This window comes from Sminthopsis crassicaudata, chromosome 3 (genome assembly GCF_048593235.1).
Source record: "Sminthopsis crassicaudata isolate SCR6 chromosome 3, ASM4859323v1, whole genome shotgun sequence".
NCBI classification, from domain to species: Eukaryota; Metazoa; Chordata; class Mammalia; order Dasyuromorphia; family Dasyuridae; genus Sminthopsis; species Sminthopsis crassicaudata.
Genome location: NC_133619.1, coordinates 500630 through 528208, shown reverse-complemented (window position 1 = coordinate 528208; position 27579 = coordinate 500630). Strand labels below are relative to the sequence as shown.

General features: G+C 59.6%; 1 protein-coding gene across 1 annotated transcript in view; it reads right to left on the bottom strand.

Moving 5' to 3' along the window:
- Positions 1-25774, bottom strand: part of WSCD1 (WSC domain containing 1) — a 46716-nt gene extending 20942 nt beyond the window's left edge. The window contains 6 exon segments of the mRNA XM_074297709.1: positions 1625-1746; positions 4403-4587; positions 5003-5117; positions 14150-14184; positions 14186-14610; positions 25509-25774. Of these exon segments, the coding sequence (XP_074153810.1) occupies positions 1625-1746; positions 4403-4587; positions 5003-5117; positions 14150-14184; positions 14186-14490 (762 nt within the window). The 5' untranslated portion in view covers positions 14491-14610; positions 25509-25774.
- Between the last annotated feature and the right edge of the window lie 1805 nt (positions 25775-27579).

Genomic DNA, 27579 nt, shown 5'->3' with positions numbered 1-27579 from the left:
GAAAGAAGGGAAGAAAGAGAGAGAGACAAGACAGACAGAGAAGGAAAGAGGCAGAGAGATGACAGGAAATGATAATCACCAAAGTTGGAGGGGATGTGGGAAAACTGGGACACTGTTGGTGGAATTTTGAACGGTTCCAGCATTACTATGCTCAAAAAGTTATCAAACTATGCATACCCTTTGACCCAGCAGAGTTTCTACTGGACCTGCATCCCAAAAAGACTTAAAGGAGGGAAAGAGACCCAGATGTGCAAAAGTGTTTGTGGCAGCCCTTTTTGTAGTGGCAAGAAACTGGACACTGAGGAGATGCCCATCAGCTGGAGAATAAGTGAGGGGATATGAAGGCTATGGAATATTATTGTTCTGTAAGAAACGACCAGCAGGATGAAGACAGAGAGGCCTGGAGAGACTGACAGGAACTGATGCGGAGGGAAATGAGCAGAACCAGGAGCTCGCTGTACACAACAACATCAATATTATACGAAGATCAATTCTGACGGATGTGGCTCTTTTCAACAATGAGATGATTCAGACCAGTTCCAATGATCTTGTGATGGAGAGAGCCATCTGCACCCGGAGAGGACTGTGGGGACTGAGTGCGCACAACATAGCATTTTCACTCTTTTTGTTGTTGTTTGCTTGCACTTTTTCTCATTTTTTTTCTTCTTTCTTGATCTGATTTTTTTTGTGTGCAAGATAACTATATAGCTATGTATACATATATTGCATTTACCATGTGTTTTAACATATTTAACACGAATTGGACTACTTGTCAGCTGGGGGGAGGTGGGGGGGGGGAAGGTGGGGAAAATTTGGAACAAAAGATCTCCCAAGGGTCAATGTTGGAAAAATTACCCATGCATATGCTCTGTAGATAAAAGAAAAGGAAGACACAGAGAGAGTAGATACAAATATACATTTCACTCAACAGTGAAATAGGAGGCAAAAGGGGGGAAGGGGATTAGAAGAAAAGAAGATAAAGGGAGAGAAAAGTCCTAAACAAGTATTTATAGTTCATTTTTGAACCCCCCCCAAAGCACCACAAAGACAGTCCTTCCCAACCAAGAGACAGGGGGAGTCTTAAGACCCCGGCTCTGATGGGCCCAGCCAGCGGGGGGGGTTGTCCCAATCTTTGGATGTCTGTGGGATAGAAATCCCCCTGCTGCAGGATCACAGATTGTGAGCTCCGAGCCGAGGGGACAGCTCTGATCCATAGGGGTCGTTGAGAGGGTCGGAAAAAACCATCCGCGGAAGCAGAATCAGGTTAATTATAGGTCAGCTCTAACAGCCTTGGCCATCTGCTGCCCCACAAGCCAACATCTGAGCCCCTGTCCATGGGCTGCCCAGCCCAGCCCTCAGCTGGAAAGAAGCAGTTAAAACATGGATGCTGAGCCTAGAGGAGCTGGACACTCCCTGGGAGAGATGAGGATCTAGTGTGTCTACACAGCACTCCCAAGTGCCTCATTTCTTTTCCTTAAGCCCCTTCCTCAATGCTGAGAGTGGCTGCCCTCTCCCCTCTCTGTGCACTGGGAGTGTGGACGGCAGCAGCAGGAGGAGGAGGCAGAAGGGGAGGAGGAGAGGAGGAGGAGGGAGAGGAAGGCTGAGGAACATGGGATGCTCTTACTTTATTGGAGCAAAGCTGTGAGCACATCTCCACAGTCAGGTTGGGCTGGGTTAAGGAGTTGGCCAAGGTGTCAGTGAGGTTCCTGGGCACTCGGAAACATCCCCGGTAGGTGACCGTCCTTCCTGCGGGGACAGCAACAAGGTTTTCCTTAGAGCCGTGAGGGTGGTGCTGGGGTGGGGGAACGTGGAGGAGGAGAGGGAGCTGCCACAAAGAAGATCCCAGCCTGGCTCATTTCCCACCCAGATGAAACATCTGGATGGCCAGGATGGGGTGAGAGTGGGGAGGTGACCCCCAACACAGCTGGAGTCCCCAGGTGAGGAAAGAGAGAGCCGGGCCTGGAGGGCCCAAGGAGACGCCCAAGGAGACGTCCATGGCCAATGGTCCAGGTAGGAGGCGAGCCAAGAGAACGGGATTGAGAAAGTGGAGCCATATCTGCCATCCTGGCAGTACCTCTGCCCTGCTCCGGTGGGCTGTGCCACTGCCCCCCACGAGGCTGCATTTAGGGTGCCCTCCATGTTGTATTGGGTCAAATTAGTCAGCTGCGCCATCCTAGTTCCAGATCCATGGAAGGGGCGTCAGACCAGAACACCCAGCACCACAGGGTCCCTCCCTTTTTCCTTTTCCCATTTTCATTCTCTCTCCTCCTCCCTCCCTTTATCCTCCCTCTCCTTCTCTTCTCTCCTTCCCTCTTTCTCTCCTCTCTCTGCCCTCTTTCATTCCCTCCCTCCCTCCCTTTCTCCTTCTTTGTTTTCCTGTGTGTCTTATCTCTATGTCTCTCTCCTTTCTCTGTCTCTGTCTTCCCCCTTCCTTTACTATGCAGCTCAGGGGCCAGCCTTCCTCCTAAAGCCTTTGCTGATTCCCACACGGCTCCGGCTTCCTTGGATTTAATGACTGGCTGGATATCTGTGCTCCTGCTCATGCCAGGGCTGCAGGCAGCCCCTCGGGAGCCCCTTGGGTCTCTGTGCCACATCTCACTCAGCAGTTCTGTTCTGATCAGACCCCCCTGCTCGAGGCTGGGCAAGAGGGAGTCCTGGTGAAGGGCTAAACTGTCCCCCACAGCTGGATACCAGCAAAGCTGTGCTTGAAAGCCCATTGTTCTGGGGCAGGCTGGACAGCTCCCAGACCTCCGCTGGACAGCTCCCGGCCCCCCCACAGAACAGCTCCCGGGGCTTCACAGGACAGGCTGGATAGCTCCTAGACCTCCGCTGGACAGACTGGACAGCTCCCTGGCCTCCACAGGACAGGCTGGACAGCTCCCTGGCCTCCACAGGACAGGCTGGACAGCTCCCAAGCCCCCACAGGTTGGAAAGATCCTGGGCCCCCACAGAACAGATTGGACAGCTCCCTGGCCTCCACAGGAGAGGCTGGACAGCTCCCAAGCCCCCACAGGACAGGCTGGACAGCTCCCGGGCCTTCACAAGACAGGCTGGACAGCTCCCAAGGAAGGAGCCCTTCCCCCCCTTCTCCCCCCTGCAAACATGGGCTGCAGACCCCGATGGCCCAGGGGCAGCCATGCCTGTGGGACAAGGGTCCCTATGCTCAGGGATTCTGTTCTGGCCAGGAGGGACCTTCGAGCTACTGAGTCCAGCTGCCTCCTGTGTACCCATAAGAACAGAGATGAACAGTGTGGGCTCGGTCACGTGGCTAATAAGTGGCAGGACTAGGATTTAACTCCAGGTCCTCCCTGGCCCTGCTTCTCTGGAGCTTGACGGAGAGAACCCTGGAAGGAAGGGATGAGTAAGCGAGTGAATAGATGAATGGATGAGTGAGTTAGTGAGTGGATGATTGAGTGAGTGGATGAGTGAATTAATGAGTGAATGAATGCTTGGGTGAATGAATGAACGAGTGAACGAATATTTGCTAGCTGCTAACTCTGCCACGTGGGGACACGAAGAGGACCGTCCCCTTTCTCGGGCAGCTCTTGGTCCCTGCCTCGGTGGTTCCTCTCTGCTTTGGCCTGTGCTGCTCGCACACGGTGGTTGGCTGCAGTTAAAGTGGAAGCTCCTTGAGGGAGCCCTGTCATCCAGAGCCCGACGCCCAGCTGGCGTTTAATACGCGCCCGGCAGCTGCGGGTTCTAGGCCTTTATCTGCTGATCAAAGCTCGCCGGGGTGAGCGAGGGAGCCCACAGATCCGAAAGCAGGAGGGGCCGGCCGGCCCCCTTAACCGAGCTCAGGCTTTGCCTCTGAGGCCGCAGGGGCGGGATTCCGGCTCAGAGGGGGCACAGTCGGCCCTCCGGAGGGGATCGCCTTGCCGCCAGAGCCCAGCTTCCTGCTGTGCAGCCCACAAACGGAACACGGGCACCCTGGGCAAACTCCCACACGTGCCCTGGACGGGAGAGGCAGCGCCAGCCTTCCCCGGCCGTGTCTCGGACACAGGCCCCCGCTGGCTCATGTCCAGTCCAGTCCCCAGAACCCCTCAGGATGGAGGCTGAAGGATGAAGGGCTCACTGTTGAGGCCCAGGGAAGGACGGGAGGCAGGGAGGCAGGAGCCTCGGCAGCCACTTCCCTCTTTCTGAGGGGGCCAGCTTCTGGCCTGCCCCTCACACAAAGCCCAGCTTGGATCCCAGCCCCTGCATCAGGCCTCTCTGGCCATGACAGTCGTGGCACCTGGTCCAGGGCTAGACCGTGCCAGCTGAGATGGGGAGCAGACAGAGCTAGACCTCCTTCCTCTTCCTCCCTGACCTCCTCCTCCTCCTCCTCTTCCATCCCCTCACTGGCAGACCAGTTAGGGCTGGGCACACAAGAGGCTCTCTGGGCTCGACAGGCCCCTGCACTTACGTTTGGCGGAGCTGAGCGAGAGCCCCCCGACGTGGTAGATGGAGAGCCGGTTGAGCCCCCCGCAGATGGAGCCCTTCTCCCCGCGACACTCCCGGTTGCACTCCTCCGCCTTGGAGCTCCTCTTGGGGAGCCGGTTCCCACAGTAGCACTCGGTGCCGTACTGGAGGCCTGCGTAGATGTAGGACCTGGGGGACAGACGGGCCGGTCAGGGGGGCTTTGTGGAGCCGGGGGGACAGCCCCATAGACGATCATGGTGGGCCTTCTTGGAAAGGCTCCCAGCAGAGTCAGGGGCAGGGCTGGGGGGGATGCCGGGAGGCAGGGTCAGGCTGAACAGGAGAGGTCAGCCCTCAGAAGGAGACCCCTGGGGCACGCCCGGAGCTCAAGGCCTGGCCAGATGGCGTCCACTCACAGCCCCACGGACACATGCATGGACACTGAAGCCCAGGCACGTGCCTCATGCTGACCGACCCCTTCCTCCAGGCCATACTTGGGGCTACTGTTCCCTCTGACTCTCAGGCCCAGGAGAGATGGCCGGGGTGGGGGGACGGGGGGGGCGGCTCCTGCTGCCTGCACCTCTCCCTGGCAGCCCCCCCCACTCACCGCTCAGCACAGGCTTCCTGACAGTTAGCCACCGTCATCTTCCTCAAGTCATAGAACACAGCTCCCTTCAGAGTCCTGTCCTGGACACTGTCAACGAAGCAGCCCATGTAGGAGCCTGTGAGGAGGGGAGAGAGATCAGGGAGAGCCCCTCGGAGGAGGGGCGGGGGGGCCTACCTGGGGAGTGAGCCGAGTCTGCTGGGGGGGGCAGGAGAGACTGAGGAGGGGGTGGGAAGGGGGTGAGGCTGTGGGGAGGGGGCAGGAGGACAGGAGACACAGTGCCTGAGGTCAGGGCCTTTCTCTGGCCGTTGCCTCCTCACAGGCTCCCCCTTCCCAGCTCTGTCTGGCTTTGGGGGCTTCCTGGGGACACCATCCCTCTGCATTTTTCCAGGCTAGAGAGGCCAGGAGCCCACTCTGTGGAGTCTGCGCCCTGGCCCTGATACCTGCGCCCACTCTGGCCCCCAGCCCAGCTGCCCCAGAATCCTTAGCGTCCCGTCAGGCTGCCCGTCCCAGCACAGGGCTGGAAGGTGATGGCGCAGACCCTCAAGGGTCCCCAAACACCACAGGGATTGGCGAGAACCGTCCACGGTGTGTAATTACAGAATTCGAACCCGTGTCCCCCTGGGGTTCCCCAGCAAAGCGGCTCCTCCCAATAGGGCAGAAGTGGCTTGACTTCCACGGGGGTGGGAGCAGGCAGTGCCCGGGGTCCACCCCCCCCAGGCTGTCATTCTGCCATGGGCCCACTGCCAGGGAGCAGCCTGGGCCGCCGGGACTTGGGGAGATCACTTTCCCTCAGACTTGCTTCTTCTGAACTTTAAACTAAAGCCCTCAGGGCGAAGGGGGGGCTGCGGTGGAGACAAGCTGCCCCTGGGAAGTGAGCTCTCCCCTTTTTGAGGAAGTGAGTTCTCGCCTTTTTGAGGAAGGGCCCTTTTGGCACCCAGCCCATCTCTTGTTGTTTAGGGGGGGGGAGTCAAGCTGGAAAGCAGTCCCAGGGCACCTTGCCGCTCAGTCTCCCAGCCCTAATCCTCAGAATGCCCGCTTCCATCCCCCGAATGCCCGCTTCCATCCCCTGAATGCCCGCTTCCATCCCCCAGGGGCGGCCCCGGCTTTTCTAGGGGGCGTGGCCACCCGGAGCGCCCCGTTGGCGAGTGCTCCCCATGGGGTGGCTTCTGCTCAGGAGAGGAAAGGGAGGAAATGTTGGAAAACGTCTAGCCCTTAACAGCCCAAGAAGGAACTCCGGCGAGCAGCTGACGGATCCTGGAAATGGTTGCTTTAAAATAAATGGTTCCTCCAGGAAGCAACTATTTTGCTTGTTGAGACGACTCCCCAAAGATGGGCCGGGGTGTTTGGGGAAGCATCCGGGCGCCCGGCGGAAGTTTTCGCCAGCGACGGGACCTCAAAGGAGCCGGATTCCGGCCTCCCGGGGACAGGGCGAGTGCTCCGCTGGGAGGGGCAGTTCTGGCCACCCCCCTTCCTCGGGTCCACTCTGCCCACTTTGGGAAGGTTAAATCTCAGTGGGGGTGAATGGGACTGGGCGCTGGCCCGCACCCATGCTTTCCCATCATTTCTCCAGGGAAGCCTTTCTTCTTCCTCTCCTTGGGAGGTTGGGGCCGGCGGGAAGCGAGATGAAAGGGGATTTTCCTGGGAATCTGAGGGCTAGAGCCAGAGACCATCTACCGAGAGGGGCTGCCGCCCACAAGAGTCCTGCCGGGGAGCAGAGGGAGCTGGGAAATCTTGGCAGTCCCCCAAGCGTTCCCACAGCCACCGGCACAAATGGCCCGCTTGTCAAATGGGCCCTAGATCTGGAGAAGACTCCAGCTCCAGAGAGCGGGAAAGGGAGGAAGGTGACAGCCACAGCAAGTTCCGTGTCTCTTCTCCTAGACGTACGCCCCTTAAGGACAGGAACCGCCCTCCTCAGCACTCAGCTCGGTGCCTGGTACATATGTGGTGCTTAATAAAGGTAGATCAATTGGTCGACAGCTGAGGCGACTTTCAGAGAATCGTATGGCCCAGGAGTGGGGTTAGTTTACACCTGGAAAACCACATTACATTCAGAAAACTCCAAAACGTTGGGGAGGGCAGTGATGAGCTCCACGTGCACGGTGGGGGCTCTGGCCTGGGCGCTACATGGAGCACTGGAAGAACTAAAGGTCTCAGGCCAGGGAGGAGAAAAGGGGGAGAGGTGGGAAGGGGGAGGAGTTCTGTGGTCATGTGTCAAGGGTAGTCGCTGGGAGGAGATGGAACCGGTGCTGACCAGCCAGAAGCGGCAGAACCAGGAGACTGGAAGGGGTAACTGGGTGGGAAGGGCAGAGGGTCTGGCGCTCAGTCCCGTGAGGGCAGCCAGACTGGGCACGACACCCGTGGGCACGGAGGAGGCAGCTGTGTGCGCCGGCCTCCAAGGGACTCGGCCGCTGGAAAGCCAAAGTGGACAGACGTCCTCCAGGGCCAGCTAGCCATAGTTCAGGTGGCCACGGCTCAGCTTCTCGGCCAAGCGCTTGGACCGGCCAGCCTCGAAGGCCCCTCCAGCCTCCGGGATTCTGCCATCGCGCAGAACGACCGATCTCTGGCCGAGCTCCTCTTCTCGCAGGGGGCCCAACGGCTGCTGCTGGGGCAGGGCCCTGGTCCCAGGCCTTGGAAGGCTTCAGGCGGGCTGCCCGGAGGGAGTGCTGGGACTCAGCTGCCACGTGGGGCTGGACCTTCCCACAGATGGCTGGGGCAGCTCCTGGACCATCCAGATGGCCACGCAGGGACAAGGGCATTCCCCAGGAGGGAAACATCGGTGCGTCCCTGAAGACCTCTGTCATTAGGAAGTGCAGCTCTGTGGGAAGGGCCTCCCGGCCCGCAGTGGCCACCTTCCAGGGAGTCATGAAGCCGGCCTCCCCTCCGAGCCTCCCTTTCAGGAAGATGGCGGGCTGCCTGGCACTAGAGAAAGGCCAGCTTTGTCTGCACGCTCCTGCTCGGCTCCATCCTCGTCTGTGGGTCATCTCTGGGCGGCCGCCGGACTCCGGCTCTCGTCCGCTCCGGCGGATCAATCGGAGGTGAAGTCTCAGCGGGCGGCCCCACCCACAATCTGTCCAGCAGGCAGGCCCGAGTGTGCGGGGACGGAGACGTCCCCCAAGGCCACAGAAGGCTCCCGCGTGCCCCTGGGCAGGGGTCAGGAGGGCTGCTCTGCCAGTCAAGCCCCAGTGCGGAGAGCTGCCCCCCCCCAGGAGAAGGCCATCAGGGCCCCCCTGACTCCCTCGGAGAGAGAAGAATGAGCCCATCCTGACAGGGCGGAGAAGACACAGGCCGCAGCTGCCGTCGCCCGACCTGGGACAGACGTCGGGCCCCGGGGCCTCCCCCTTCCCACACACCCCGATGTGAGCCAGGCAGGCCGTCCCGAGCGCAGGGGTCAGAGCGTGGTCCTGGGGACGGTCAGCGTGGCGGCGGCGATGGGGCCGAGGGGAGGAAGGATGATGGCGGGAGAAGATGTGGGGAGGGGTGTGGGGGCTGGGGGCGAGGGGGGGGCGCTGAAGTCTAAGAGCAGCCAGGGTTAGAAGGCATCCGGCCGAGGGACAAGGGCAGCCAAAGAGCCGAGTGCGTGCAGCCCTGCCTTCGCCCCAAGAGCTCCCTCCACTCCCTCCGGCCTGTGAGGTCCCCGCCGTTATTGCTCCCAAGCTTGGTTTCAGGGAGGCCACCAGCCCACGAGGCTCCAGGGAGCCTGGAGCGTGTGTCCAGCGCGCTCTGTCGGGGCTGCGGGGGTGGAGTGCTCGGCCTGGAGTCCGGAGGACCTGAGTTCAAATCCAGACTCAGACACTTACTAGCTTGAAGAAGTCAGCTCAATTTGCCTCAGTTTCCTCCTTTGTGCGATCAGGCTGACCGTAGGACCTCCCTCCCAGAATCCAATGAGACCCTTACTGTGACACACTGAGAGCCACAGTGTCTGGCACACAGTAGGCGCTACATAAATGCTAACTAATAACTACCACAGCATCCGCTGGGCCCAGTTCCCTGTGTCCGGGTTGAAAAAGGCCCAGCGCACCACAAGCCGCCCGGCTTCCGCTGCCTTCGGTCCCACCTCCCGCCCACCCTGCAGGCCAGACAGACGCCCTTCCCCCCTCCCTCCCCCCCCCCCCCCCCCCGCACCTCCCCCCCCAAAGCGGCCTCAGCCTCGGTGTCCGGGACCTGAGACTCGCTGCTCTGGCCCGGCTTCCGCCCTCCCGGCCACTCCTGGCGCCTTCTCCTCCCTCCCCATCTGGCCCCCCGGGAGACCCGGCGTTCTCCCCCGCCAAGTTTCAGCCTCCCCCCCTCGGCTGAGCTCGAGTCCTCCCGCTGGCCCGGCTCCCGCCCGCTCCCGCCCTCCCAGGCCCTCCCCCTCCCTCCCAGGCCCTCCCCCTCCCCGCCGCTTTCCCGTAGGAGGGAGGGGGCTCCCAGAGACGCCCCAGTCTCTGCTGCTCCTAGCCTCCTGCCGCACCATCTCCTCGTCCCCCCCCCCTCCCCTAATCCCCTCGGACCCCTCCCCTCCTGGAGGGCCCGGGCCTTCTGTCCAGCACCTTGTCTCTGATTGGCTGGACGACTTGACCCGCCCCCATCTCGGGCAGCCCCAGCTCTCGCAGAAGGCCGCCGGCTTCCCCCCCTCTGTGGGGCCGGCTGCGACCTCCCGATCTCGGCCCTGATTGCTAAAATCCCCCCGGTGGAGGAGCCCTTCCCAGCCCTCCCACGTGCGTGCCGCCCCCGGACTCTGCCGGCTCAGTTTCCTCATCTGGGAAATGGAGTCAAGAGCCGCGTGGAGGAGGCAGGAGGCGGGCCGGGAAGCCATCTCTCCGGCCCCGGAATCCTGGGCGTCCGCTTACTCCGGCGCAGGCTTGAAGTCCCGAAGTCCGGCTGAGCTGCAGAGACCCGGCACCCCCTTCGTGCAGATGCGCGGACCCTGCTCGGGGAGCCGGCCCGTGCCATCATCCCATGCCATCCTGGGAGTGAGAGCCCTGGCCAGCTCCCCTCGCAGAGGACTCTGGACCTTGACTTGGCGCCTTCTGTCTTGTTTGAGGGCCGCTTCTGGAGGCCGGCAGGGGCGGCGGAGCCCAGCGGCTCCCCGCCAACGACAAGTCCCGAGTCAGCGGCCTCTCTCCTCCTGCTGTGTCCTGGCCTTCGAAGCCGGCCTCCGGGGTCCTCCAAGACCTTTCCAGACTCCCCGTCCTTCCGACCGTTCCTGGCGGCGACCCCAACGCCTCTCGCTTTCCCCTTTGCCTGTCACTAGCTCCGGCTCCCGAGCCCCCCTCCGGCTCCCAAGGCCCCCTCTGGCTCCCGAGGCCCCCTCGCTCCTGAGCCCCCCCTCGCTCCTGAGCCCCCTCTGGCTCCCAAGGCCCCCTCCGGCTCCCGAGGCCCCTCGCTCCTAAGCCCCCTCTGGCTCCCGAGCCCCCCTCCGGCTCCCGAGCCCCCCCCCAGCCCCCCTCGCTCCTGAGCCCCCTCCAGTTCCCAAGCCCCGCTCCATTCTGAAATTATTCTGTATTCACCCAATCCCTACCACAATGTAATGGCCCCTGCCCTCCAGTTCAGGGAGAGCCCTGCCCTCGGTGAGGTACCTCTTCCACCCTCCTGCCCTCACCCGGGCGGCCTCCACCAGGCTCCGGAGAGTCCCCGTCTCTGTCTGAGGGGGATCCTCGAGGAAGTCCTGGCCGGGGCTCATGCTCCCCCGGCACAGCCTGAGCTCTGGCGGATAAGATCAGTGGTCTGTAGCCAGACGGGGAGGGGCCCTCACAGGCATCCCACTCCCCAGGAGTTCCCGGACACTCAGAACGGGAAAGGGCTCCTGCTGTTCAATCATTTCTGTCATATCCCACTTTTCAGGATCCCATTTTGGAGTTTTCTTGGCAAAGATACTGAAGTGGTTTACCATTTCCTTCTCCAGGGCCCTTATTTGACAGAGGAGGAAACGGAAGCAAACAGGGTGAAGTGACTTGCCCAGGGTCACACTAGTCAGTGTGTGAGGCTGCATTTGAACCCCGATCTGAACTCTAGACCTGGCTTCCCGGGCACCCCCTAAGGGGCCATCCTATACACATAGCATAGTCCTGAAACATAGTGAGGACATACAAATGTCTCCTCCTTTCCCTGCCCTGCATCCTCTAGCTGGACAGCTCCTCCACAGCAGGCGCTGGGTTTTGCCTGTGAATCCCTAGCCTTTAGTTGCGGAAGTGCTTATGGGACAGATGGTGGCCATCCTGCTCCCAGCACCTCCTGGCCACGGCGGACATGTGCTCCATGAGGCCAGGGCGTCACTGCCCCAGCCCTGGGGGCTCTACTGCCCGTAGCCATGACAGAGACTCCAGCAGCAGCAGCAGCTCCCATCTAGATGGTGATTTGTGTGACCTTTAGGAAAGTCTGGCTGCCCTCCATTTTCCCTTGCTCTTTTCCTTCCTCATTTCTCCCCTTCCTCCCTCCCTTCCTCTCTTTCTTCCTTCTTTCCTTCCTCCCTTCCTTCCTTCTTTCCTTCCTCCCTCCCTTCCTTCCTTCTTTCCTTCCTCCCTTCCTTCCTTCTTTCCTTCCTCCCTCCCTCCCTCCCTTCCTTCCTTCTTTCCTCCCTCCTTCCCTTCCTTCCTTCTTTCCTTCCTCCCTTCTTCCTTCTTTCCTTCCTCCCTCCCTCCCTCCCTTCCTTCCTTCTTTCCTCCCTCCTTCCCTTCCTTCCTTCCTTCCTTCCTCTCTCCCTTCCTTTCTTATTTCCTTCCTCCCTCCCTTCTTCCTCCCTTCCTTCCTTCCTTCCTTCCTTCCTTCCTTCCTTCCTTCCTTCCTTCCTTCCTTCCTTCCTTCCTCCCTCCCTCCCTCCCTTCTTCCTTCCTTCCTTCCTTCCTCTCTCCCTCCCTCCCTTCTTCCTTCCTTCCTTCCCTCCCTTTTCCTTCTTTTCCTTCTTTTTCTCCTTCCTTTCCTTCCTCCTTGGCCTCTGCCAGAGGTGATGGGCCCTGACAGATGCTGCTAAGAATGACTTAGTCTTTGGGAACCTAGAAGAGGACGGATCCCAAGGAGAAGGCCGGCCTGCAGGGATGAGGAGCCCTCAGTCCCATGGGGAAGAAAGGGGTGGGGCTGACAAAGGGCTTCGATTTCAGAGGGGCAAGTGCAGCACACAAACCAAGGGCAGCTAAGGTGGGGGACATATTCCGCCACAATCTGGTGTCAGACAGAAGGGGGGAAACCAGAACCTCAGCAGGAACAAAATCTGACCTGGAAAACTGAGGATTTGGGGCTTAGAACCTTACTCATCTCCCTGAGTTCAACTCCAACCTCAGACACTAGCGGTGTAACCCCGGGCAAGACACTTAGCCATGCTTGCCTCAGTTTTCTCATCTGTCAGATGAGCTGGAGAAGGACATGGCCCACTGCTCCAGCTTCTCCCAGGGGAGAAACCTCTCCCCATTCAGGCTTGTTGGCCTGCCAGGGCTGAGGTGGAGGGAAAGTCCAGGGGTGTCTCCCGCTCCCCTGAAGTGCCAGTCCCCTCTGAGTCTCCCCCCCCCCAGGAGCCCTTTCCTCCTCTCTGACAGGGCCTGAAAGTCCGGGACCCCTGAGAATACGGCTGCCCGCCCCCACAGCTGACCAAGGGGCTCCGGGCCGGCTGCCTCATTTCCCCCGGCCGAAATAAAGCATGAAAAATGAGATGTAAATTCCTTTTCAAAGAGCCCCGGCCCCAGACAATGGGGCTCTCATGGGCGCTCGCTCTCTGGGGAGGGCCGTTCCCAGGCTGAGGCCGCTCCTCCCCACCTGCCTCACAGAGAATAAAGCTCTGGAAATTGCAGTCCGGCCTTGGGGCCCCCCGGGAGGGTCCCAGAGGGATGTGATCTGGCCTAAGTGGGCTTATTTCCCTGGTCTTGGGCCAGGACCCACACCCAGAGCCCCTGAATGCAGCGGGCCACCCTGAGCAGCCTGGCAGAGCAGGGGGAGCTCTGACCCCCCCCCAGGCCCAGGAGGACCCTCCCTGAGCCCCACACCCAGAGCCCCTGAATGCAGCGGGCCATCCTGAGCAGCCTGGCAGAGCAGGGGGAGCTCTGACCCCCCCCAGGCCCAGGCCCAGGAGGACCCTCCCTGAGCCCCACACCCAGAGCCCCTGAATGCAGCGGGCCATCCTGAGCAGCCTGGCAGAGCAGGGGGAGCTCTGACCCTCCCCCCAGGCCCAGGCCCAGGAGGACCCTCCCTGAGCCCCACACCCAGAGCCCCTGAATGCAGCGGGCCACCCTGAGCAGCCTGGCAGAGCAGGGGGAGCTCTGACCCTCCCCCCAGGCCCAGGCCCAGGAGGACCCTCCCTGAGCCCCACACCCAGAGCTCTGGGGCCAGAATACTCTGGAGCAGGGAGAGCTACCCCCGGCCTCCTCCCCCACGCCACGGCCACCCTGTCCTCCCTACCCATCTCATCACTGGACACAAGCCAAGATGGGCCAGACCACCCACAGCTGCAGCCTGGCCCCAAGAGGTCCTGGGTTCGTGACTCAGTGGCTCCCCTGTGTGGCCCCCACCAACATGGGCTCCCCCCCCAAGTGACCTTGCCATGGGACCCAGCGGGCCTGACTCTGGGGCCCGGGTGGTGGGAGGCTCTGCAAAAGGCCTCCTCCCTCCACCAGTCTCCGCCCTAAAATCCAGCTTCTGTGGAGCCTGCCGCAGACCCCCATGGGCCACATCCAGAAATGCACAAGGGAAGGAGGGGAATTCAGAGGGGCCCCCACCAGGGCAGCCTAAGGGCTTTCCTGGAGCCACAGGGAGAGGGCGAGGGAGGAAGGAAACGAGCACTTATTAAGCACCTACTGTGTGCCAGACACTGGGCTAACCGCTGTCCAGCTACTATCTCCCTGGGTCTTCACCACGGTCCTGCCAGGGAGGGAAGGGCGGCTACTGCCCCCGTTTTACAGATGAGGAAAGTGAGGCAAATGGTTGTCACTGCCTAGGGCTCCCCTCCCCACCCCCGCAGACAGGCGCTCCCTTCTGGGCCGCCGGGCCTGGGCCAGCCCTTCTCTGAGCCTGGAGAACCGAGCTGGGCACGAGGCGGGGCCCCCACGGTGGGAGCGGGGTCCCGAGAGCATCTGGAGTGGGGTGACTGGCCGCCCCGCCCCTCCCCAGGGGACTGGCCCGCGGGACGCTGGGAGCGGAGCTCTCCGGCAGGTGCGCAGACGCGCTGCCGCCTCCCCCACTTACCTTGGCTGTCGGCGGCCTCCTTCAGGGCCTTGGGGTGCGCCGGCCCCCGCGCCCCGGGCTCCTTCCCGGTCGCTGCCGAGGTGGCGGAACCTGCGGCGCCGGAGCTGCCGGAGCTCCGAGTTGCGGGCCGTGAGCCAGCGGGGCCCCGGGCCGGGCTCGGGCCCCCCCAGGAGCGGCCGGGGGCCGCCGTCCGCGGGGCCCGCGGCCGGGGCCGGGGCGGGCGGCCGGGATCGCTGCAGGAGCAGGAGGCTTCCCGCCATCAGGTAGGCGGCCGTGACGGCGAAGAGCAGGACCTGGGTGCGCCGGAGCAGCTTCTGCAGCCTGAAGAAGGGTTTGGCCATCCCCTCGCTGGGCCGCCTCCAGCCCCCGGCTCAGCCTCGCCTGGCCTCGTGGGCGCCCGCCGCCCTGGAGCCCGGCGTCGGGGACGGCTCCATCACCGGAGCCCGGAGCCAGGCGGAACCCTGGAGGGGCAGAGAGAGGGGCTCAGAGCCAGCGGGAGGGGGAGGGGGCGGCGCGGCCCGGGAGCCTCGGGCGCGCTATTTCCCGGGCTTCACTGGGCACCGAACTGGGGGGAGGGCCGGCCCCTCCTCCCTCCGGGCCTGCGCGGCCTCGCGGGCACCTGTATTCAAATGAAGAGGAGGACGGGGAGAGCCGGAGCTGGGCCCGGAGGCCGCGCTGGCAGAGGCCGCCTCAGCTGCCTTCCGCCTTGGCCGAGCCGGGAGGGAGGCCACTGGGCACAGGGCGGGGGATTGTCCCGGGAAGAAAAGCTCCTGTGAGCTGTGACTAACCTTCGGCCGGGAACTAACGAGAGCTGGGGCCGCGCCAGGGCCGGCCTCCCGGGGCGCCCCGCTCCCGTGGGGGTGAAGAGGCGGCTGGGGAGGCCAGGGCAGGGGCTGGGGGCGTCCCCCCCCATTTCCCTGTTAAACCTTTGGAGACTGTCACTTTAGAGGAGACTGCAGAGCCCTGGGCTGGGAAGGGAGGAGCAGAGGAAGGAAAGGGGCTGAGAGCAGCTGGGTCCCGGTCAGCTGGAGCCAAGGGCGGCTGTCCTTCCTGCCTGTCTCTCCCTCCCTCTCCTCCTCCTCCTTCTTCTCCCCCCTCCCCTCCCCTCCCCTTTCTTCTCTCCCCCCTCCCCTCCCCTCCCCTTTCTTCTCTCCCCCCTCCCCTCCCCTTTCTTCTCTCTCCCCCTCCCCTCCCCTTTCTTCTCTCTCCCCCTCCCCTCCCCTCCCCTTTCTTCTCTCTCCCCCTCCCCTCCCCTCCCCTTTCTTCTCTCCCCCCTCCCCTCCCCTTCTCTTCTCCCCCCTCCCCTCCCCTTCTCTTCTCCCCCCTCCCCTCCCCTTTCTTCTCTCTCCCCCTCCCCTCCCCTCCCCTTTCTTCTCTCTCCCCTCCCCTCCCCTTTCTTCTCTCTCCCCCTCCCCTCCCCTCCCCTCCCCTTTCTTCTCTCTCCCCCTCCCCTCCCCTTTCTTCTCTCCCCCCTCCCCTCCCCTCCTCTATCTTCTCTCCCCCCTCCCCTCCCCTTCTCTTCTCCCCCCTCCCCTCCCCTTCTCTTCTCCCCCCTCCCCTCCCCTTTCTTCTCTCTCCCCCTCCCCTCCCCTCCCCTTTCTTCTCTCCCCCCTCCCCTCCCCTCCCCTTTCTTCTCTCCCCCCTCCCCTCCCCTTTCTTCTCCCCCTTCCCCTCCCCTTTCTTCTCTCCCCCCTCCCCTCCCCTCCTCTCCGTCCCTCCATCCTCTTTGCTCTCCCTTTCCCTCCCTCTTCTCCCCCAGGGCTCTGGCCATCCTCTCTGGCCTAACACTTGGTGACATCAGCAGCTCCCACAGACTGCATGACCACCGCTAGTCTCAAACTCGAATCCCTTCAAGATGGAAGTCCAGTAGACGCATCCGAAAGAGAAGTAGTTCGCTTCCGCTCCCCCCAACACCAGCTGGAAGAGGGGGCGCCACCTCCCTCCAGAGCCTCGGGCTCCAAACCCAGGGCCCAGATCCAACATGGCGCCATCCCTTCTCTCCTGACCCTGTCCCGACAGTGCCGCAAGCTCCCCTCCCCTCTGGGCATTGCAACAGCTCCTGGGGGTCTGCCTGCTCTCCCCACCCCAGCCCAGGCAACCTCTGCAGGGGCCTGGTTAGGCCTTCTTCAGTAAACTCCTGGGTCTCCCGAGGGGCAAATACACAATGGCCTGCTGGGCATGCAGAGCCCCTCAGAAGCCAGTTCCTTCCTCCCTTTCCAGGCTTCTTACTTCCCACTTCTCCCCTCGGATCTGGAGCGACACTGGCCTCCGAGCGTTCCACACGCGAGACCCTCCAGGTGGCAGCACCAGTGGATGGGGCACCGGGCCCAATGCTGAGAAGACTTCCGAGTTCAGATCTGGCCTCCCCCACTTCCTAGCTCTGTGACTCTGGCCCAGTCACTTCACCCTGTTTGCCTCAGTTTCCTCATCTGTAAAATGAACTGGAGAAGACAATGGTTCGGCACCCCAGGATCTTTGCCAAGAAAACCCCAAATGGGCTCCTAGAGTCAGAACAACAAAAGTGTTCTCTGGCCATCCTCTGTGGCTGGGACAGTCTCCCTGCTTAGTTCCTCCTACTATAATTCCACCTTTTACCAGAACCTTCCCCAACCCCTCTCCATTCTCACATCTTCCCTCCCTTAAAGATTTCCCATTTGTTTGTAGGCTTCTGCACAGACTGTAAGCGTCCGGAGGGCGGGGACTGTCTCTGCCAATGTTTATTTGATTAAATTTATTCGAGAGAAATAAGGCTCCTTCCCCAGCCAAAAGGGAGCTAAGCTAGCTGAAGGTGCATGCAAGTCAATCTTCAGTTTCTGATTTGAAAAAGTGAAGGCCCCAGGGCCCAGTCAGAAGCCTAACCCTAAACGCAGGGGCTTGTGGGATGGGCCACGGTTGGTCGGGAGAGCTGCCGGTCACATTTTCAGTGAGAGTATTTTCACCTCAGAAACTGGCCAGTTACCAATTGGGACTTTGTTTTGTTTCATTGATTATCTAAAGCAAATGGTGGAGAAAATGTTAATATTTCAAATTAAACCTAAAATCGTGTTGTGTATACTTTTTTCTTTTTTTTCTGGAGCACCAGTTACTAGACATTTAAACATCGTTGCACAAGGGCAGAACACTGGGTCCTCTTAGACCAGGCATGGAGCCTGTCTGTCGAGGCTCAAGGGACACCCAAGTCTTTGGGACCTCCAGCCGTCCTGCTCGGGAGGCTCTTATTTCAAGAGAGATGATATAAGTCCTGGCACATCCAGTTAGTGGGGAATCAGGGCCCGTGCTTCAGGATAGAAGTGCTGCCTTTGGAGTTTCAAAGGTCCGTCTCCTGCCCTAGGCCCCCATTCTTGTAAGAATATAAAAGACATCTTTCCTGCATTCGAAAAAAGAGAGAGCTGCTATCTTGGGGCTACGAGTGTCCCTGCTTAGGATGGTCTCGGTCTAGCACCTGGCAGCTGTGTGACCCGCTGCGGTTACTCAGCGCCTCCGAGCTGATTTCATCATGACTAAAATGATCTGTTTGGAGCCAGAGGCAGCAGACTTGAAAAATCATTCCAGACTGGGAACATGTAACCTCAGGCTTTGTCTGGTTCTCTCGCCTCTCACCTCCTGGAAAGTTGCTGGCTCAGGAGTCCTATTGAATGGCAAAGCGACTGCTTGTCGCCCTTCTTCCCATGGGCCCCGGGGCCCACAGAGATGCTGCCAATACTCAGCAAAGCCCTGACCTGAACAGACCAGTCACTGGCTGGCCGGCTCACCCTGGCAGAGCTTAGGCTCAATCTGCACGGAGAGCGGCCCTTTTCTGGCTCATGACTTGTGCGAAGGACGGTCCGTCCGGCCCCTGGCCAGCAGGCCCCGCACTGAAACGAGGGAAGTTTTGTTGACGCAGTCGGAACCAAAGCAATCCCTGGGGGCTTGGACCTAAAGCTGGAGAGGGAGTCAGGGACCGCACCGCTAAGCCAAGGCAGCCCTTCTAAGTCTCCTTCCTGGGCACAGAGGCTGCCCCCTCCAAGGCCCCCGGTACCTCTTTGTTCTGGATGGGCTGTGAGACTAGTGTCTGGAAGAGCAGACACACACTTTGTGGATGAATGAATTAAACACATAAGGAACAGGGCAGACATGAGGTAATATCTGCTGATGCAAAACCATGCCCTTGTTGCCTGTTTAATTTATGTTGCTCCAAACTAATGAGATCAGCCAGAAGATTGGGCTAGGCCTCCCCTCCCCATGGCCAGAGCCCTTGCTGAATGCAAGGCTGGACTGCAGGGAGTGGGGCGGGAGGAGGGAAGGCCAGTGCCCCGGAACCAGGGCTGTGGGACTCCCGTCCCTTCCCTTTCCTTCTCTGGGAGCCGTTCTCCCATTTGAAGATCCACTATCTCCCTATCCCTCCCTCTCTATTTCTGTCTCTTCCTCCCTCCCTCTCCAGCCTCCCCCTGCCCGGGGAAAGGAAAAATGACACCACGAGAGACGCTGTCCAGAAGAGTAACTTTTCCACGGCCAAATTCTTGATCCCTCATAGGGTATCTATGGCAAGACCAGGAAAGTTGGGTCTCAGTGCTGGGCACAAGGCCAGCTCCCCTTCTTTGGCACTTGGGCTTCTCCCAGCTCCGGGCCGGGACTGGATGCAGAGTGCATCCATCAGCCATCGAGCTGGGAGAGTTCTTAGAAAGAAGCCCCCAGTCAGATCCCCTCCTCCTCCCAGGGGAAAGGCAAGAACAGAAGACTCAATCCCGTGTACTGTGCAGAGGGTCCCCTAAAGGCCACGGAGCCCGGCGGGTCAGCCCATCGGTCTCTGATTGCCCAGCACCCAGGACCTCATTCATGGTATGAGCAGGGAAGCAAAAGGAGAGGGGAGGGGGAGAAAAGGCGAGTTTTGAGTGTTTTCTGTCTGAATTCTCAACTTCTACCCAAGTCACCTTGGCCAAAGTCACCTAGAGGAAATCCAAGCAACCCGGGCACCCAGTTTGTGCCAGGATATTGAGACCTTTGGGATGCTGAGAAAAACAAAAACAATCCCATTTCCAAGCAGCTAACATTGGGGGTGGGCGACAATATACAGACACATGTGCTATACATGGGATAACAAAGTTATGAAAAAAAGAAAGCCATCCATCCCAAACGTGGGGGAATCAGGGAGGGCAGTCTGCAGGAGGTGGTCTACCAAGGCTCCAGAGACCATGAGGAGGAGAGGGAGGAGAAGGAGGTAAAAAGGAGCTTTTTAATCCCGGGCCAGGGCCTCTTCTCTAGCAAGCGCCTCAATGAATACGGTGGCTATTCCCTTGTTGGAACATCTGAATCTCTTTCAGGCCATCTGTAACTACTCCTGCCCTGGCAGAGAGGAAAGGAGTTCATGCATTGTCCTGTGCCAGGGCTATGTCCTCCTGCCCTCCTTCCACGTCTCTGGGTCCTCCTTCCACTCAGGGCCAGCAGGTTTCTAGAGGGAAAGGCCCATGAGACACCTTACCTGGGCTAAATCTAGAAAAAAGACCTTCCCTGCTACTCACTGCCTGAATCCAAGAGTTTCACAGCACAAGCCTGGGCACAGATCCCGGGGCACCACGGATGACCACTCTTCTGCTACAGCCGGTCCACCTACTCCGATGCTGTCCCGTCCTATCACCATTTGGTCCAGTTTCTACGCAAACAGCATCAATGTGTTTGTTGGCTACTTTGCTAAAATTTACGCAACTGACCTCAGTGGCGCCCCCTCCCCAATCTGCCAGGATGGCAACCGTGTCAGAAAAGGAGACCGGGAAGAACCCCCCCTGTTCCTGGAAAGGCTGAATGGGCTCTCGGTGCAGCCGAGGGAGCCACGGCCCCCGTGTCCAGAGCCGCCCCTGACTCCAAGAAGAGAAGCTTCCCACACAGGAAATGCCGATGACAACAATGGCAGGGGTGACGGCGACAATGACAGTGACAATGACAACAATGATGACAGCAACAATGGCAGTGATGACAGTGACAATGACAACAATGATGACAGCAATGGTGATAACATCAGACATGACAATGACAACAATGACAATGATAGCAATGACAACATCAGACATGACAGTGATGACAGTGACAATGACAACAATGATGACGACCGCCAAGATAGTGACCACAACAACCCACGCCCTGCTCCGAATTTGACAAAGGCGCTCTTCCTCTTCCTCGATGCTCTCGAAGAGCTTCGATGACCGTGAGATACTGTTTGTCAAAGCCCTCAGCCCTCAGCCTGGCGCGCAGCTAGACGGCGCCGCAGAAACACTTGTTTGCTTCCTTTCTCGGATGTAGCTCTACAAGTATTCTCATTCTCAATTCTAGAGCCGGACACTGAGGTCCATAGAGGCCAGGCGGCGGGCCCAAACTCCCACCTCGTTAATCCATGTAGGAGCCAGGACACGAGCTCTCCAACCCAAAGTCTGGTTCAATTCATATTACAGGACATTTATTACAAGAACAGTTGGGAAGTGAGGCTGGCCAAGCCTCGGAAAACTCCTGAACCACCATCGCCTCCCTGGAATCATGGCAAAGTGCTGCAGAGAAGCCCTGGATTCTAGTCCTGACTGTGATGTGACATGATCCTGAGCAGGTCTCTGAGCTTGGACTTCCTCTCCTGGACTAAAAAACATCTGGTGATCCTGCCAGCCCTGAATCTGACACTGATGCATTGTTGGTGGAGTTGTGAATGGATCCAGCCATTCTGGAGAGCAATCTGGAATTATGCCCAAAGAGTTGTCAAACTGTGCATCCCCTTTGATCCAGCAGTGCTACTCCTGGGCTTATATCCCAAAGAAATACTGAGGAGGGGAAAGGGATTGTATATGCACGAATGTTTGTGGCGCCCTCTTTTTGTAGTGGCCAGAAACTAGAAAATGAATGGATGCCCATCAATTGGAGAATGGCTGAATAAATTGTGGTACATGAATGTGATGGAATATTATTGTTCTGTAAGAAACGACCAGCAGGAGGATTTCAGAAAGACCTGGAGAGACTGACAGGAACTGATGCTGAGTGAAATGAGCAGGAGCAGGAGATCATGATACGCTTCCACAACAATACTGTACGGTGATCAGTTCTGATGGATGTGGCCATTTTCAAACATGAGATGAACCAAATCAGTTCCAGTAGAGCAGTGATGAACTGAACCAGCCACACCCAGGGAAAGAACTCTGGGAGACAACAATGAACCACTACAGAGAATTTCCAATCCCTCTGTTTTTGTCTGCCTGCATTTTGGATTTCCTTCACAGGCTAATTGAACACTTTCAAAGTCTGATTCTTTTTCTGCAGCAAAACAACTTATACTTTAACATATTTAACATGAATTGGTCAACCTGCCATCTGGGGTGGGAAAAATTAGAACAAAAGGTTTGGCAATTGTCACTGCTGTAAAATTACCCATGCATATGTCTGGAAAATAAAAACTATTAAAAAAAATGACGGCAAGTAGTCAGGCTAGCCCTCAGGGCCCGGGCCCAGCTCTGCCCTCCTATAACTTTCAAGTTCTAGGCAAGAGGAGCATGAGATTCGGGATTGGAGGGCTTGGGTCGCTTTGCTCTAAGATTTACTGCCCTCTCTGGCCCAATTTCTCCAGGGGAAGGGGCTGGGCCACAAGGACCCCTCTGATTCTCAGCCCCCATCCCATCCTGTGTCCCTTTCCTAGGACAAGGTTCACCAAATATTAGAGCTGGGACACTTTGTGCGCTCTGAGATGCGCCTGTGCATGCACGTGGGTATGTATGTATGTGTAACGTAGCACATCCACGCATGTCCATCTGAGCTGTCCCGGGCTCGCGAGCTTCATTAAGCCTCTGTAAGTGTCCATACAGTTCGCTGACATTGTTATAAGCAGCGCTCCCCCATGGGTGGGATGGCCACCCTGGTGCAGTGAGGTTGCCTTGGTCCCTCTTGACCACGAAGGGCAGCAAGCAGCCAATGCAAACCCCTCTTAGCATCTCCCAAGCTATTACAGAAAGAAAATCATGGAGACCGCTCCATGCAGTCAGTCTCTCAGGAGAAAAGTACCCTTGTCCTCCCCCTTGCCTCTCACACAGGGCTTCCTCTCAATTGACAGGCTCCTCTTGGATGACAGATACAGTGTAACTCCCCAAGCTCCTCTTCTCTCTTAGAGATGCAATAGCAAGTTCTATGGGACCATGGGAAAGCCTTCGAGAGCTAGTTACAGAGTCAGAGAAGGCTGGCAATCCTCTCCCTGCCTCAGCTAGCCAGACCTGGGACCGCTCCTGCCTGAGCAGGGCTAGGGAGCGTTGTGTTGGCTGTTCTGTCTCCAGCCTGCCCCTGGTCGCTATCAGCTTCTTTAGAACATTCCCTACTGGAGGATCCTGGGAGGCCCACAAGCACTCTTCCCACGGCATCCTCCCTACACTTGACTGTTTCTAATCACCAGCCATACAGAGATTGCCTCATCCATCCCGAACTCCCTGCAGGTGGGCAAGCAAATAACAGTACCTTCATTTTAAAGATGAGCCTACTGAGACCCAAAAAGGGAAAAAATGGTTTGCTCAGAAGCCATGTGGAATAGATCCCGCGCCGTGCCAAGTTTCCCCGATTCTCCACAGCTGATGGAGAGCTCCCACTGCCCCGGCCAAGCCCAGCTGCTGAACTCAGCTCTGTCTCTGGGCTCCTCCACCCTTCCCCCTTTCGGTTCCCCTGCTGGGAAGCTTGGCTAACTTCTCTCTTAAAGCATATTTCCTTGGCAACCCCTTCCTGGAGCAAGGATTTGTGAAGACAAGAGCAGAAGCAAAGAGACAGGGCTGCAGTGTCTCCCCTTGGGGCCCCCACTGCCAAACCATCAAGCTCATGCCTTTGCCACAAGGCCATACAGCCAGAAGTCTGACTCCGGGGAGGCAAGGGGAGAAGCTCAGGGGAGGAGAGCCGGCCTTCTGCTGTGCTGCGGCTCGTGTTCCTGACGCCCCGATCCCTTCAGGCCCAAGGAATTCCACCCAGGAGGCACCCCAGTGCCCGGCGAGTGGGACCTCAACTGTGGACTCTGACAGCAAGGGGGGCTCACTCGTATCTACTTCCAGACCTTCACGGCGATTCGAGAAAGGCGGGATGGCACCTGCCCACCCCCTGCTGGGGCGGACTCGTCACTAAGCCCTGCAAAGCTGCTCCAAACAAAGCTGGGGCAGGGGAAGGGGGGCATGGTGGCAAAGCAGCTTCCGCTGAGTGGATGCCCTGGAGGAACCCGCTCACTCTCAGAGCTGTTCGACGGGAAGCGCTGGGAAGTGTGAGCTGCAGGACTGGAAGCAGAGGCCGAGTGGGCCATGGCCATGGAGATTCAGTGGTACTAGGAAGCCTCTGAGGACCCAAACCTGGGATCCTCCCATAAGACAGCGGGAGCCTGGCAAATAAATCCCAGGCAGCTCTTTGTCCACACTGCAGGTGCTGCCTGAAACCTTTTTACTGTTCCCTGTGCTGGTCAACCAGGTAGCTGGGGGGAAGACAATTCCATCTTCTGAGAATCTCTCCTAGCAACAGCAAGCTTGGGGTCTCCTCTGGACACCTGCTTGTTTCTGGAGGAGCTGAGGATGCTTTGGGGAAATTATCACACAAAGTCTCCAGGAAGATCTGTGGCCTTGATTTCTTTTCTGAGGGTTGGGGGGAGGGATGAGATAGGGTACCCTGAAGCTGAACAAGGACAGAGACAGAGACAGAGACAGTGAGAGACAGGCAGAGAAACAGAGAGAGACAGAGAGACACACAGAGCAGAGTGGGGAAGCTTGTCCTTCACCCTCCGCCCCAGTTCTTCATATATCTGGGCTTTTTATGTAGCAGGGGCTTTTTAGTCCTCAGAGAACTGAAAATCTATCTGAAATCACGAGGGGGGGGGATAGCAGAGCTCAGGCTAGTTGGCGGTAGCCCGGAGCCACCAGGCCGTGCCCCTGGTTTGGAGGGTCTGTTCGGGGGTGCTTCTATCCACATCCCTCGGGGAGCCTGGGGGGCTTCTCGGAGCGTACTCAGCTCCTGACCAGCTCCCCATGGGAAGGGGCAGGGCCGAACCAGCCTCCACCCTCCTGTCTGCCACATGGCCTCGGGCAGAACGGGGACACTTGGGGATGGGTGGCGGGAGGCTGAGGGCCCTCCCCCTCCACCCAGGGCCCTCATCAGCCGGTCTGCCCGTGGCCTCCTGGCTCCTGAGGGCCGATGACCAGTAGGGCAGGAGCTCCAGCCGCACACACCAGTGAGGGGAGCCTCGGAGGCTGGCCCGTCAGCCCCGGGGAGGGCAGCTACAGCACAGGGCGCGCAGGGAGAGATAAAGGCCATTCTCCTCAGGCTGGGAGGGAGGGCCTCAGCCACCTGCGGCTCTCCCCAGAAGGGGGGCTCTCTCCAAGAAGCCTGGATTTGGGCCATTTCTTTGGAGGGAGTCAATCTGGGGGGCATTCGGGCGGAAGAATGAAAACACTGTTTCTGCTCCCCACCGCCATGGGGCAGCAACGGGCAGGGAAGACAAGCGGGTGGCAAAGAGCCCCAACTGCCTCCTGGGGTGGCTGGGGAGAGGGTGGCCCCCCAGGGGAGAGATTGCCCCGTTGCCCTCCCCATTCTCCTGCCCCCGTGACAGCTGGCCAGGAGCCCCTGCCGGGCTCCCCATACCTCTGTCGGGCTGGCGTTTATCTGGGCATGTGCCCAAACCCTCGGGAAGATGGCACCGTGCCCACAGTTCCGGGCAGGAACGACCCCGGCGAGGACTACCTCGGCCAGCGCCAGCCAACATCTGGGGAGATGCTTAGCTTGGCCCCGGCGATTTCCAAACCGCTCACGTCTGCCCTGGCGGCCCCGGCGGCCCCGGCCGGAGTTTACAGACGCAGAAGAGCAAGATGCGGGCGGGAGAGGGGGGAGGGAGATGGGGACAACGGGGGTGGGGGGGGGTTGGGGGTGGGGGGGGGAGAACGGCGGGGGGGGGGGGGGGGGGGCAGGGCCGGAGGGAGAGCGGGCACAGCGGGACCGCGAGGCAGGGCTTTCTGCAAACGGGCGTTTGTGCTGCTGGCCGGGCACGCCAGCGTGTGTGAAAGTGCCCCCCCAGCCACTCGGATGCCTCCCTCACCCTGGATTCTGCTCTCACTCACTCACACACACACTCACACACTCACACTCACACTCACACTCACACACTCACACACACACTCACACTCTTCCACGTTCCACAGGAACCAAGCCCCCAGCCCCGCTTCCAAATCTGCCCGGGGCCGCAGGGGGCTGCCCGGAGTGGGGCGCGCCGTCCACCTGGGACCCGGCTGGGGAAGAGGACGCAAAGTTCTGAGTGGGGGCTCCCTGGCGCCCAGCCCCCTCCCGAGAGAGCAGACGGAGGCCGGCGGCGGCGGCGGCCGCCCGGCTCGCTCCCGCCCGCCCCACTCACCTCGGAGCGCTGGTCCCGGAGCCGGGTCCGGGCCGCGGAGCGCGCTGCGTCAGGGCTCCGGAGGGCATCCTGGGGGGAGGGGGGCGCCGCCGCCGCCTCCCCCGCGCTCTCCCCGCCGCCCTCCCGACCTCCTCCGGTCCGGTCAGCAGACGCGGGTGTCGCCGCCGCCGCCGCGGGGGTCCCCGGAGCCTCCCCCTCCGCCTCCTCGCTCCGGCCCGGCCGGGAAGCCTTCGGAGGCGGCGGTCGGTCCGCGGCTCGCGCTCCGGCGTCAGTCGGCGGCCCCCGCTCCGCGCGGCTCGCCCCCGCCAGCCCCGCTCCGTCCTGCCCTGCCCCGCACAGCCCCGCTCCCCGGGCTGGGGCTCGGGCTGGGGCTCCGCCTCCCTCCGGCTCCTCCGCCTCCCCTCCATCCCATCCCCCGCCTTCCTGCTCTGCACATGCCCAGCATCCCGGCAGAGAGCGGCCCACTCGGGTCCTAGAGGCGGCGGCCGCCGGCGGCTCCTGGGCCCCGCCCCCCCTCCCGGCGCCCCCTCCTCCCTCCCCCCCCCTCCAAGGCCTCTACCTGGGAAGAGCCCGAGAGTCAGCGGGGCCCCCGCCACCCCCAGCATCCGGGCGGGAGCCCGCGCCGCCGAGCCACAGTGACCCCCGGCGACACGGCCACGCAGGGACACGCGGGGCCGCGCAGGCCACGGAAATCAAGGGGACTCCCGGGCCCCGCTCGCGGCCGGTCACACAGCGAGGCGGGGAGGCGGCTGCAGGGATCACACACCGCCAGCGGGGTGCACACGCTCACACACACACTCACACACTCACACTCACACACACTCACACACTCACACTCACTCACACACACACTCACACACACACTCACACACACACTCACACACTCACACACACACACCACATTCACTCACACTCATACACACACTCACACACAACACACTCACTCACACACACTCACACACACAACACACACACACTCACTCACACTCTCACACACAACACACTCACTCATACACACACTCACACTCTCACACAACACACTCACTCACACACATACACACACACTCACACACACACTCACACACACACTCACACACACACTCACACACACTCACTCACACACACACTCACTCACACACACACTCACACACACACTCACACACACACTCACACACACACTCACACACACACTCACACACACTCACTCACACACACACACTCACTCACACACACACTCACTCACACACACACTCACTCACACACACACTCACACACACACTCACTAACACACTCACACACTCACACACACTCACTCACACTCACACTCACTCACACACTCACTCACACTCACTCACACACACACACACACTCACTCACACACACTCACTCACACACACACTCACTCACACACACACACTCACTCACACACACACTCACTCACACACTCACACACTCACACACACTCACACACTCACTCACACACTCACTCACACTCACACACACTCACACACACTCACTCACACACACACTCACTCACACACACTCACACTCATTCACACAACACACTCACACACACTCACACACTCTCACACACACACTCACACATTCACTCACACACACTCTCATACTCACACACACTCACACACACACTCACACACCCTGTGATACAGCTCACGTGTGCTCACACAATACAGTCATACAAACCCGGCAATATAACTAGTCATACATATACATACAATATGCACATATACACATTAGTCATATGTACACACATCCTGCAATACCGCTACAACTTCCCACGTGTGCTCACACCATAGTCATGCATATACATACCACACACATACACAATAGTCATATATAAACACATGCTCACATGTATACACATAGCACATAACGCACCTGCACCCATGCAACACACCATACAGCTATATACACACACTTTTTTTTTTTTTTTTTTTTTTTTGAGGCTGGGGTTAAGTGACTTGCCCAGGGTCACACAGCTAGGAAGTGTTAAGTGTCTGAGACCAGATTTGAACTCGGGTCCTCCTGAATTCAAGGCTGATGCTCTATC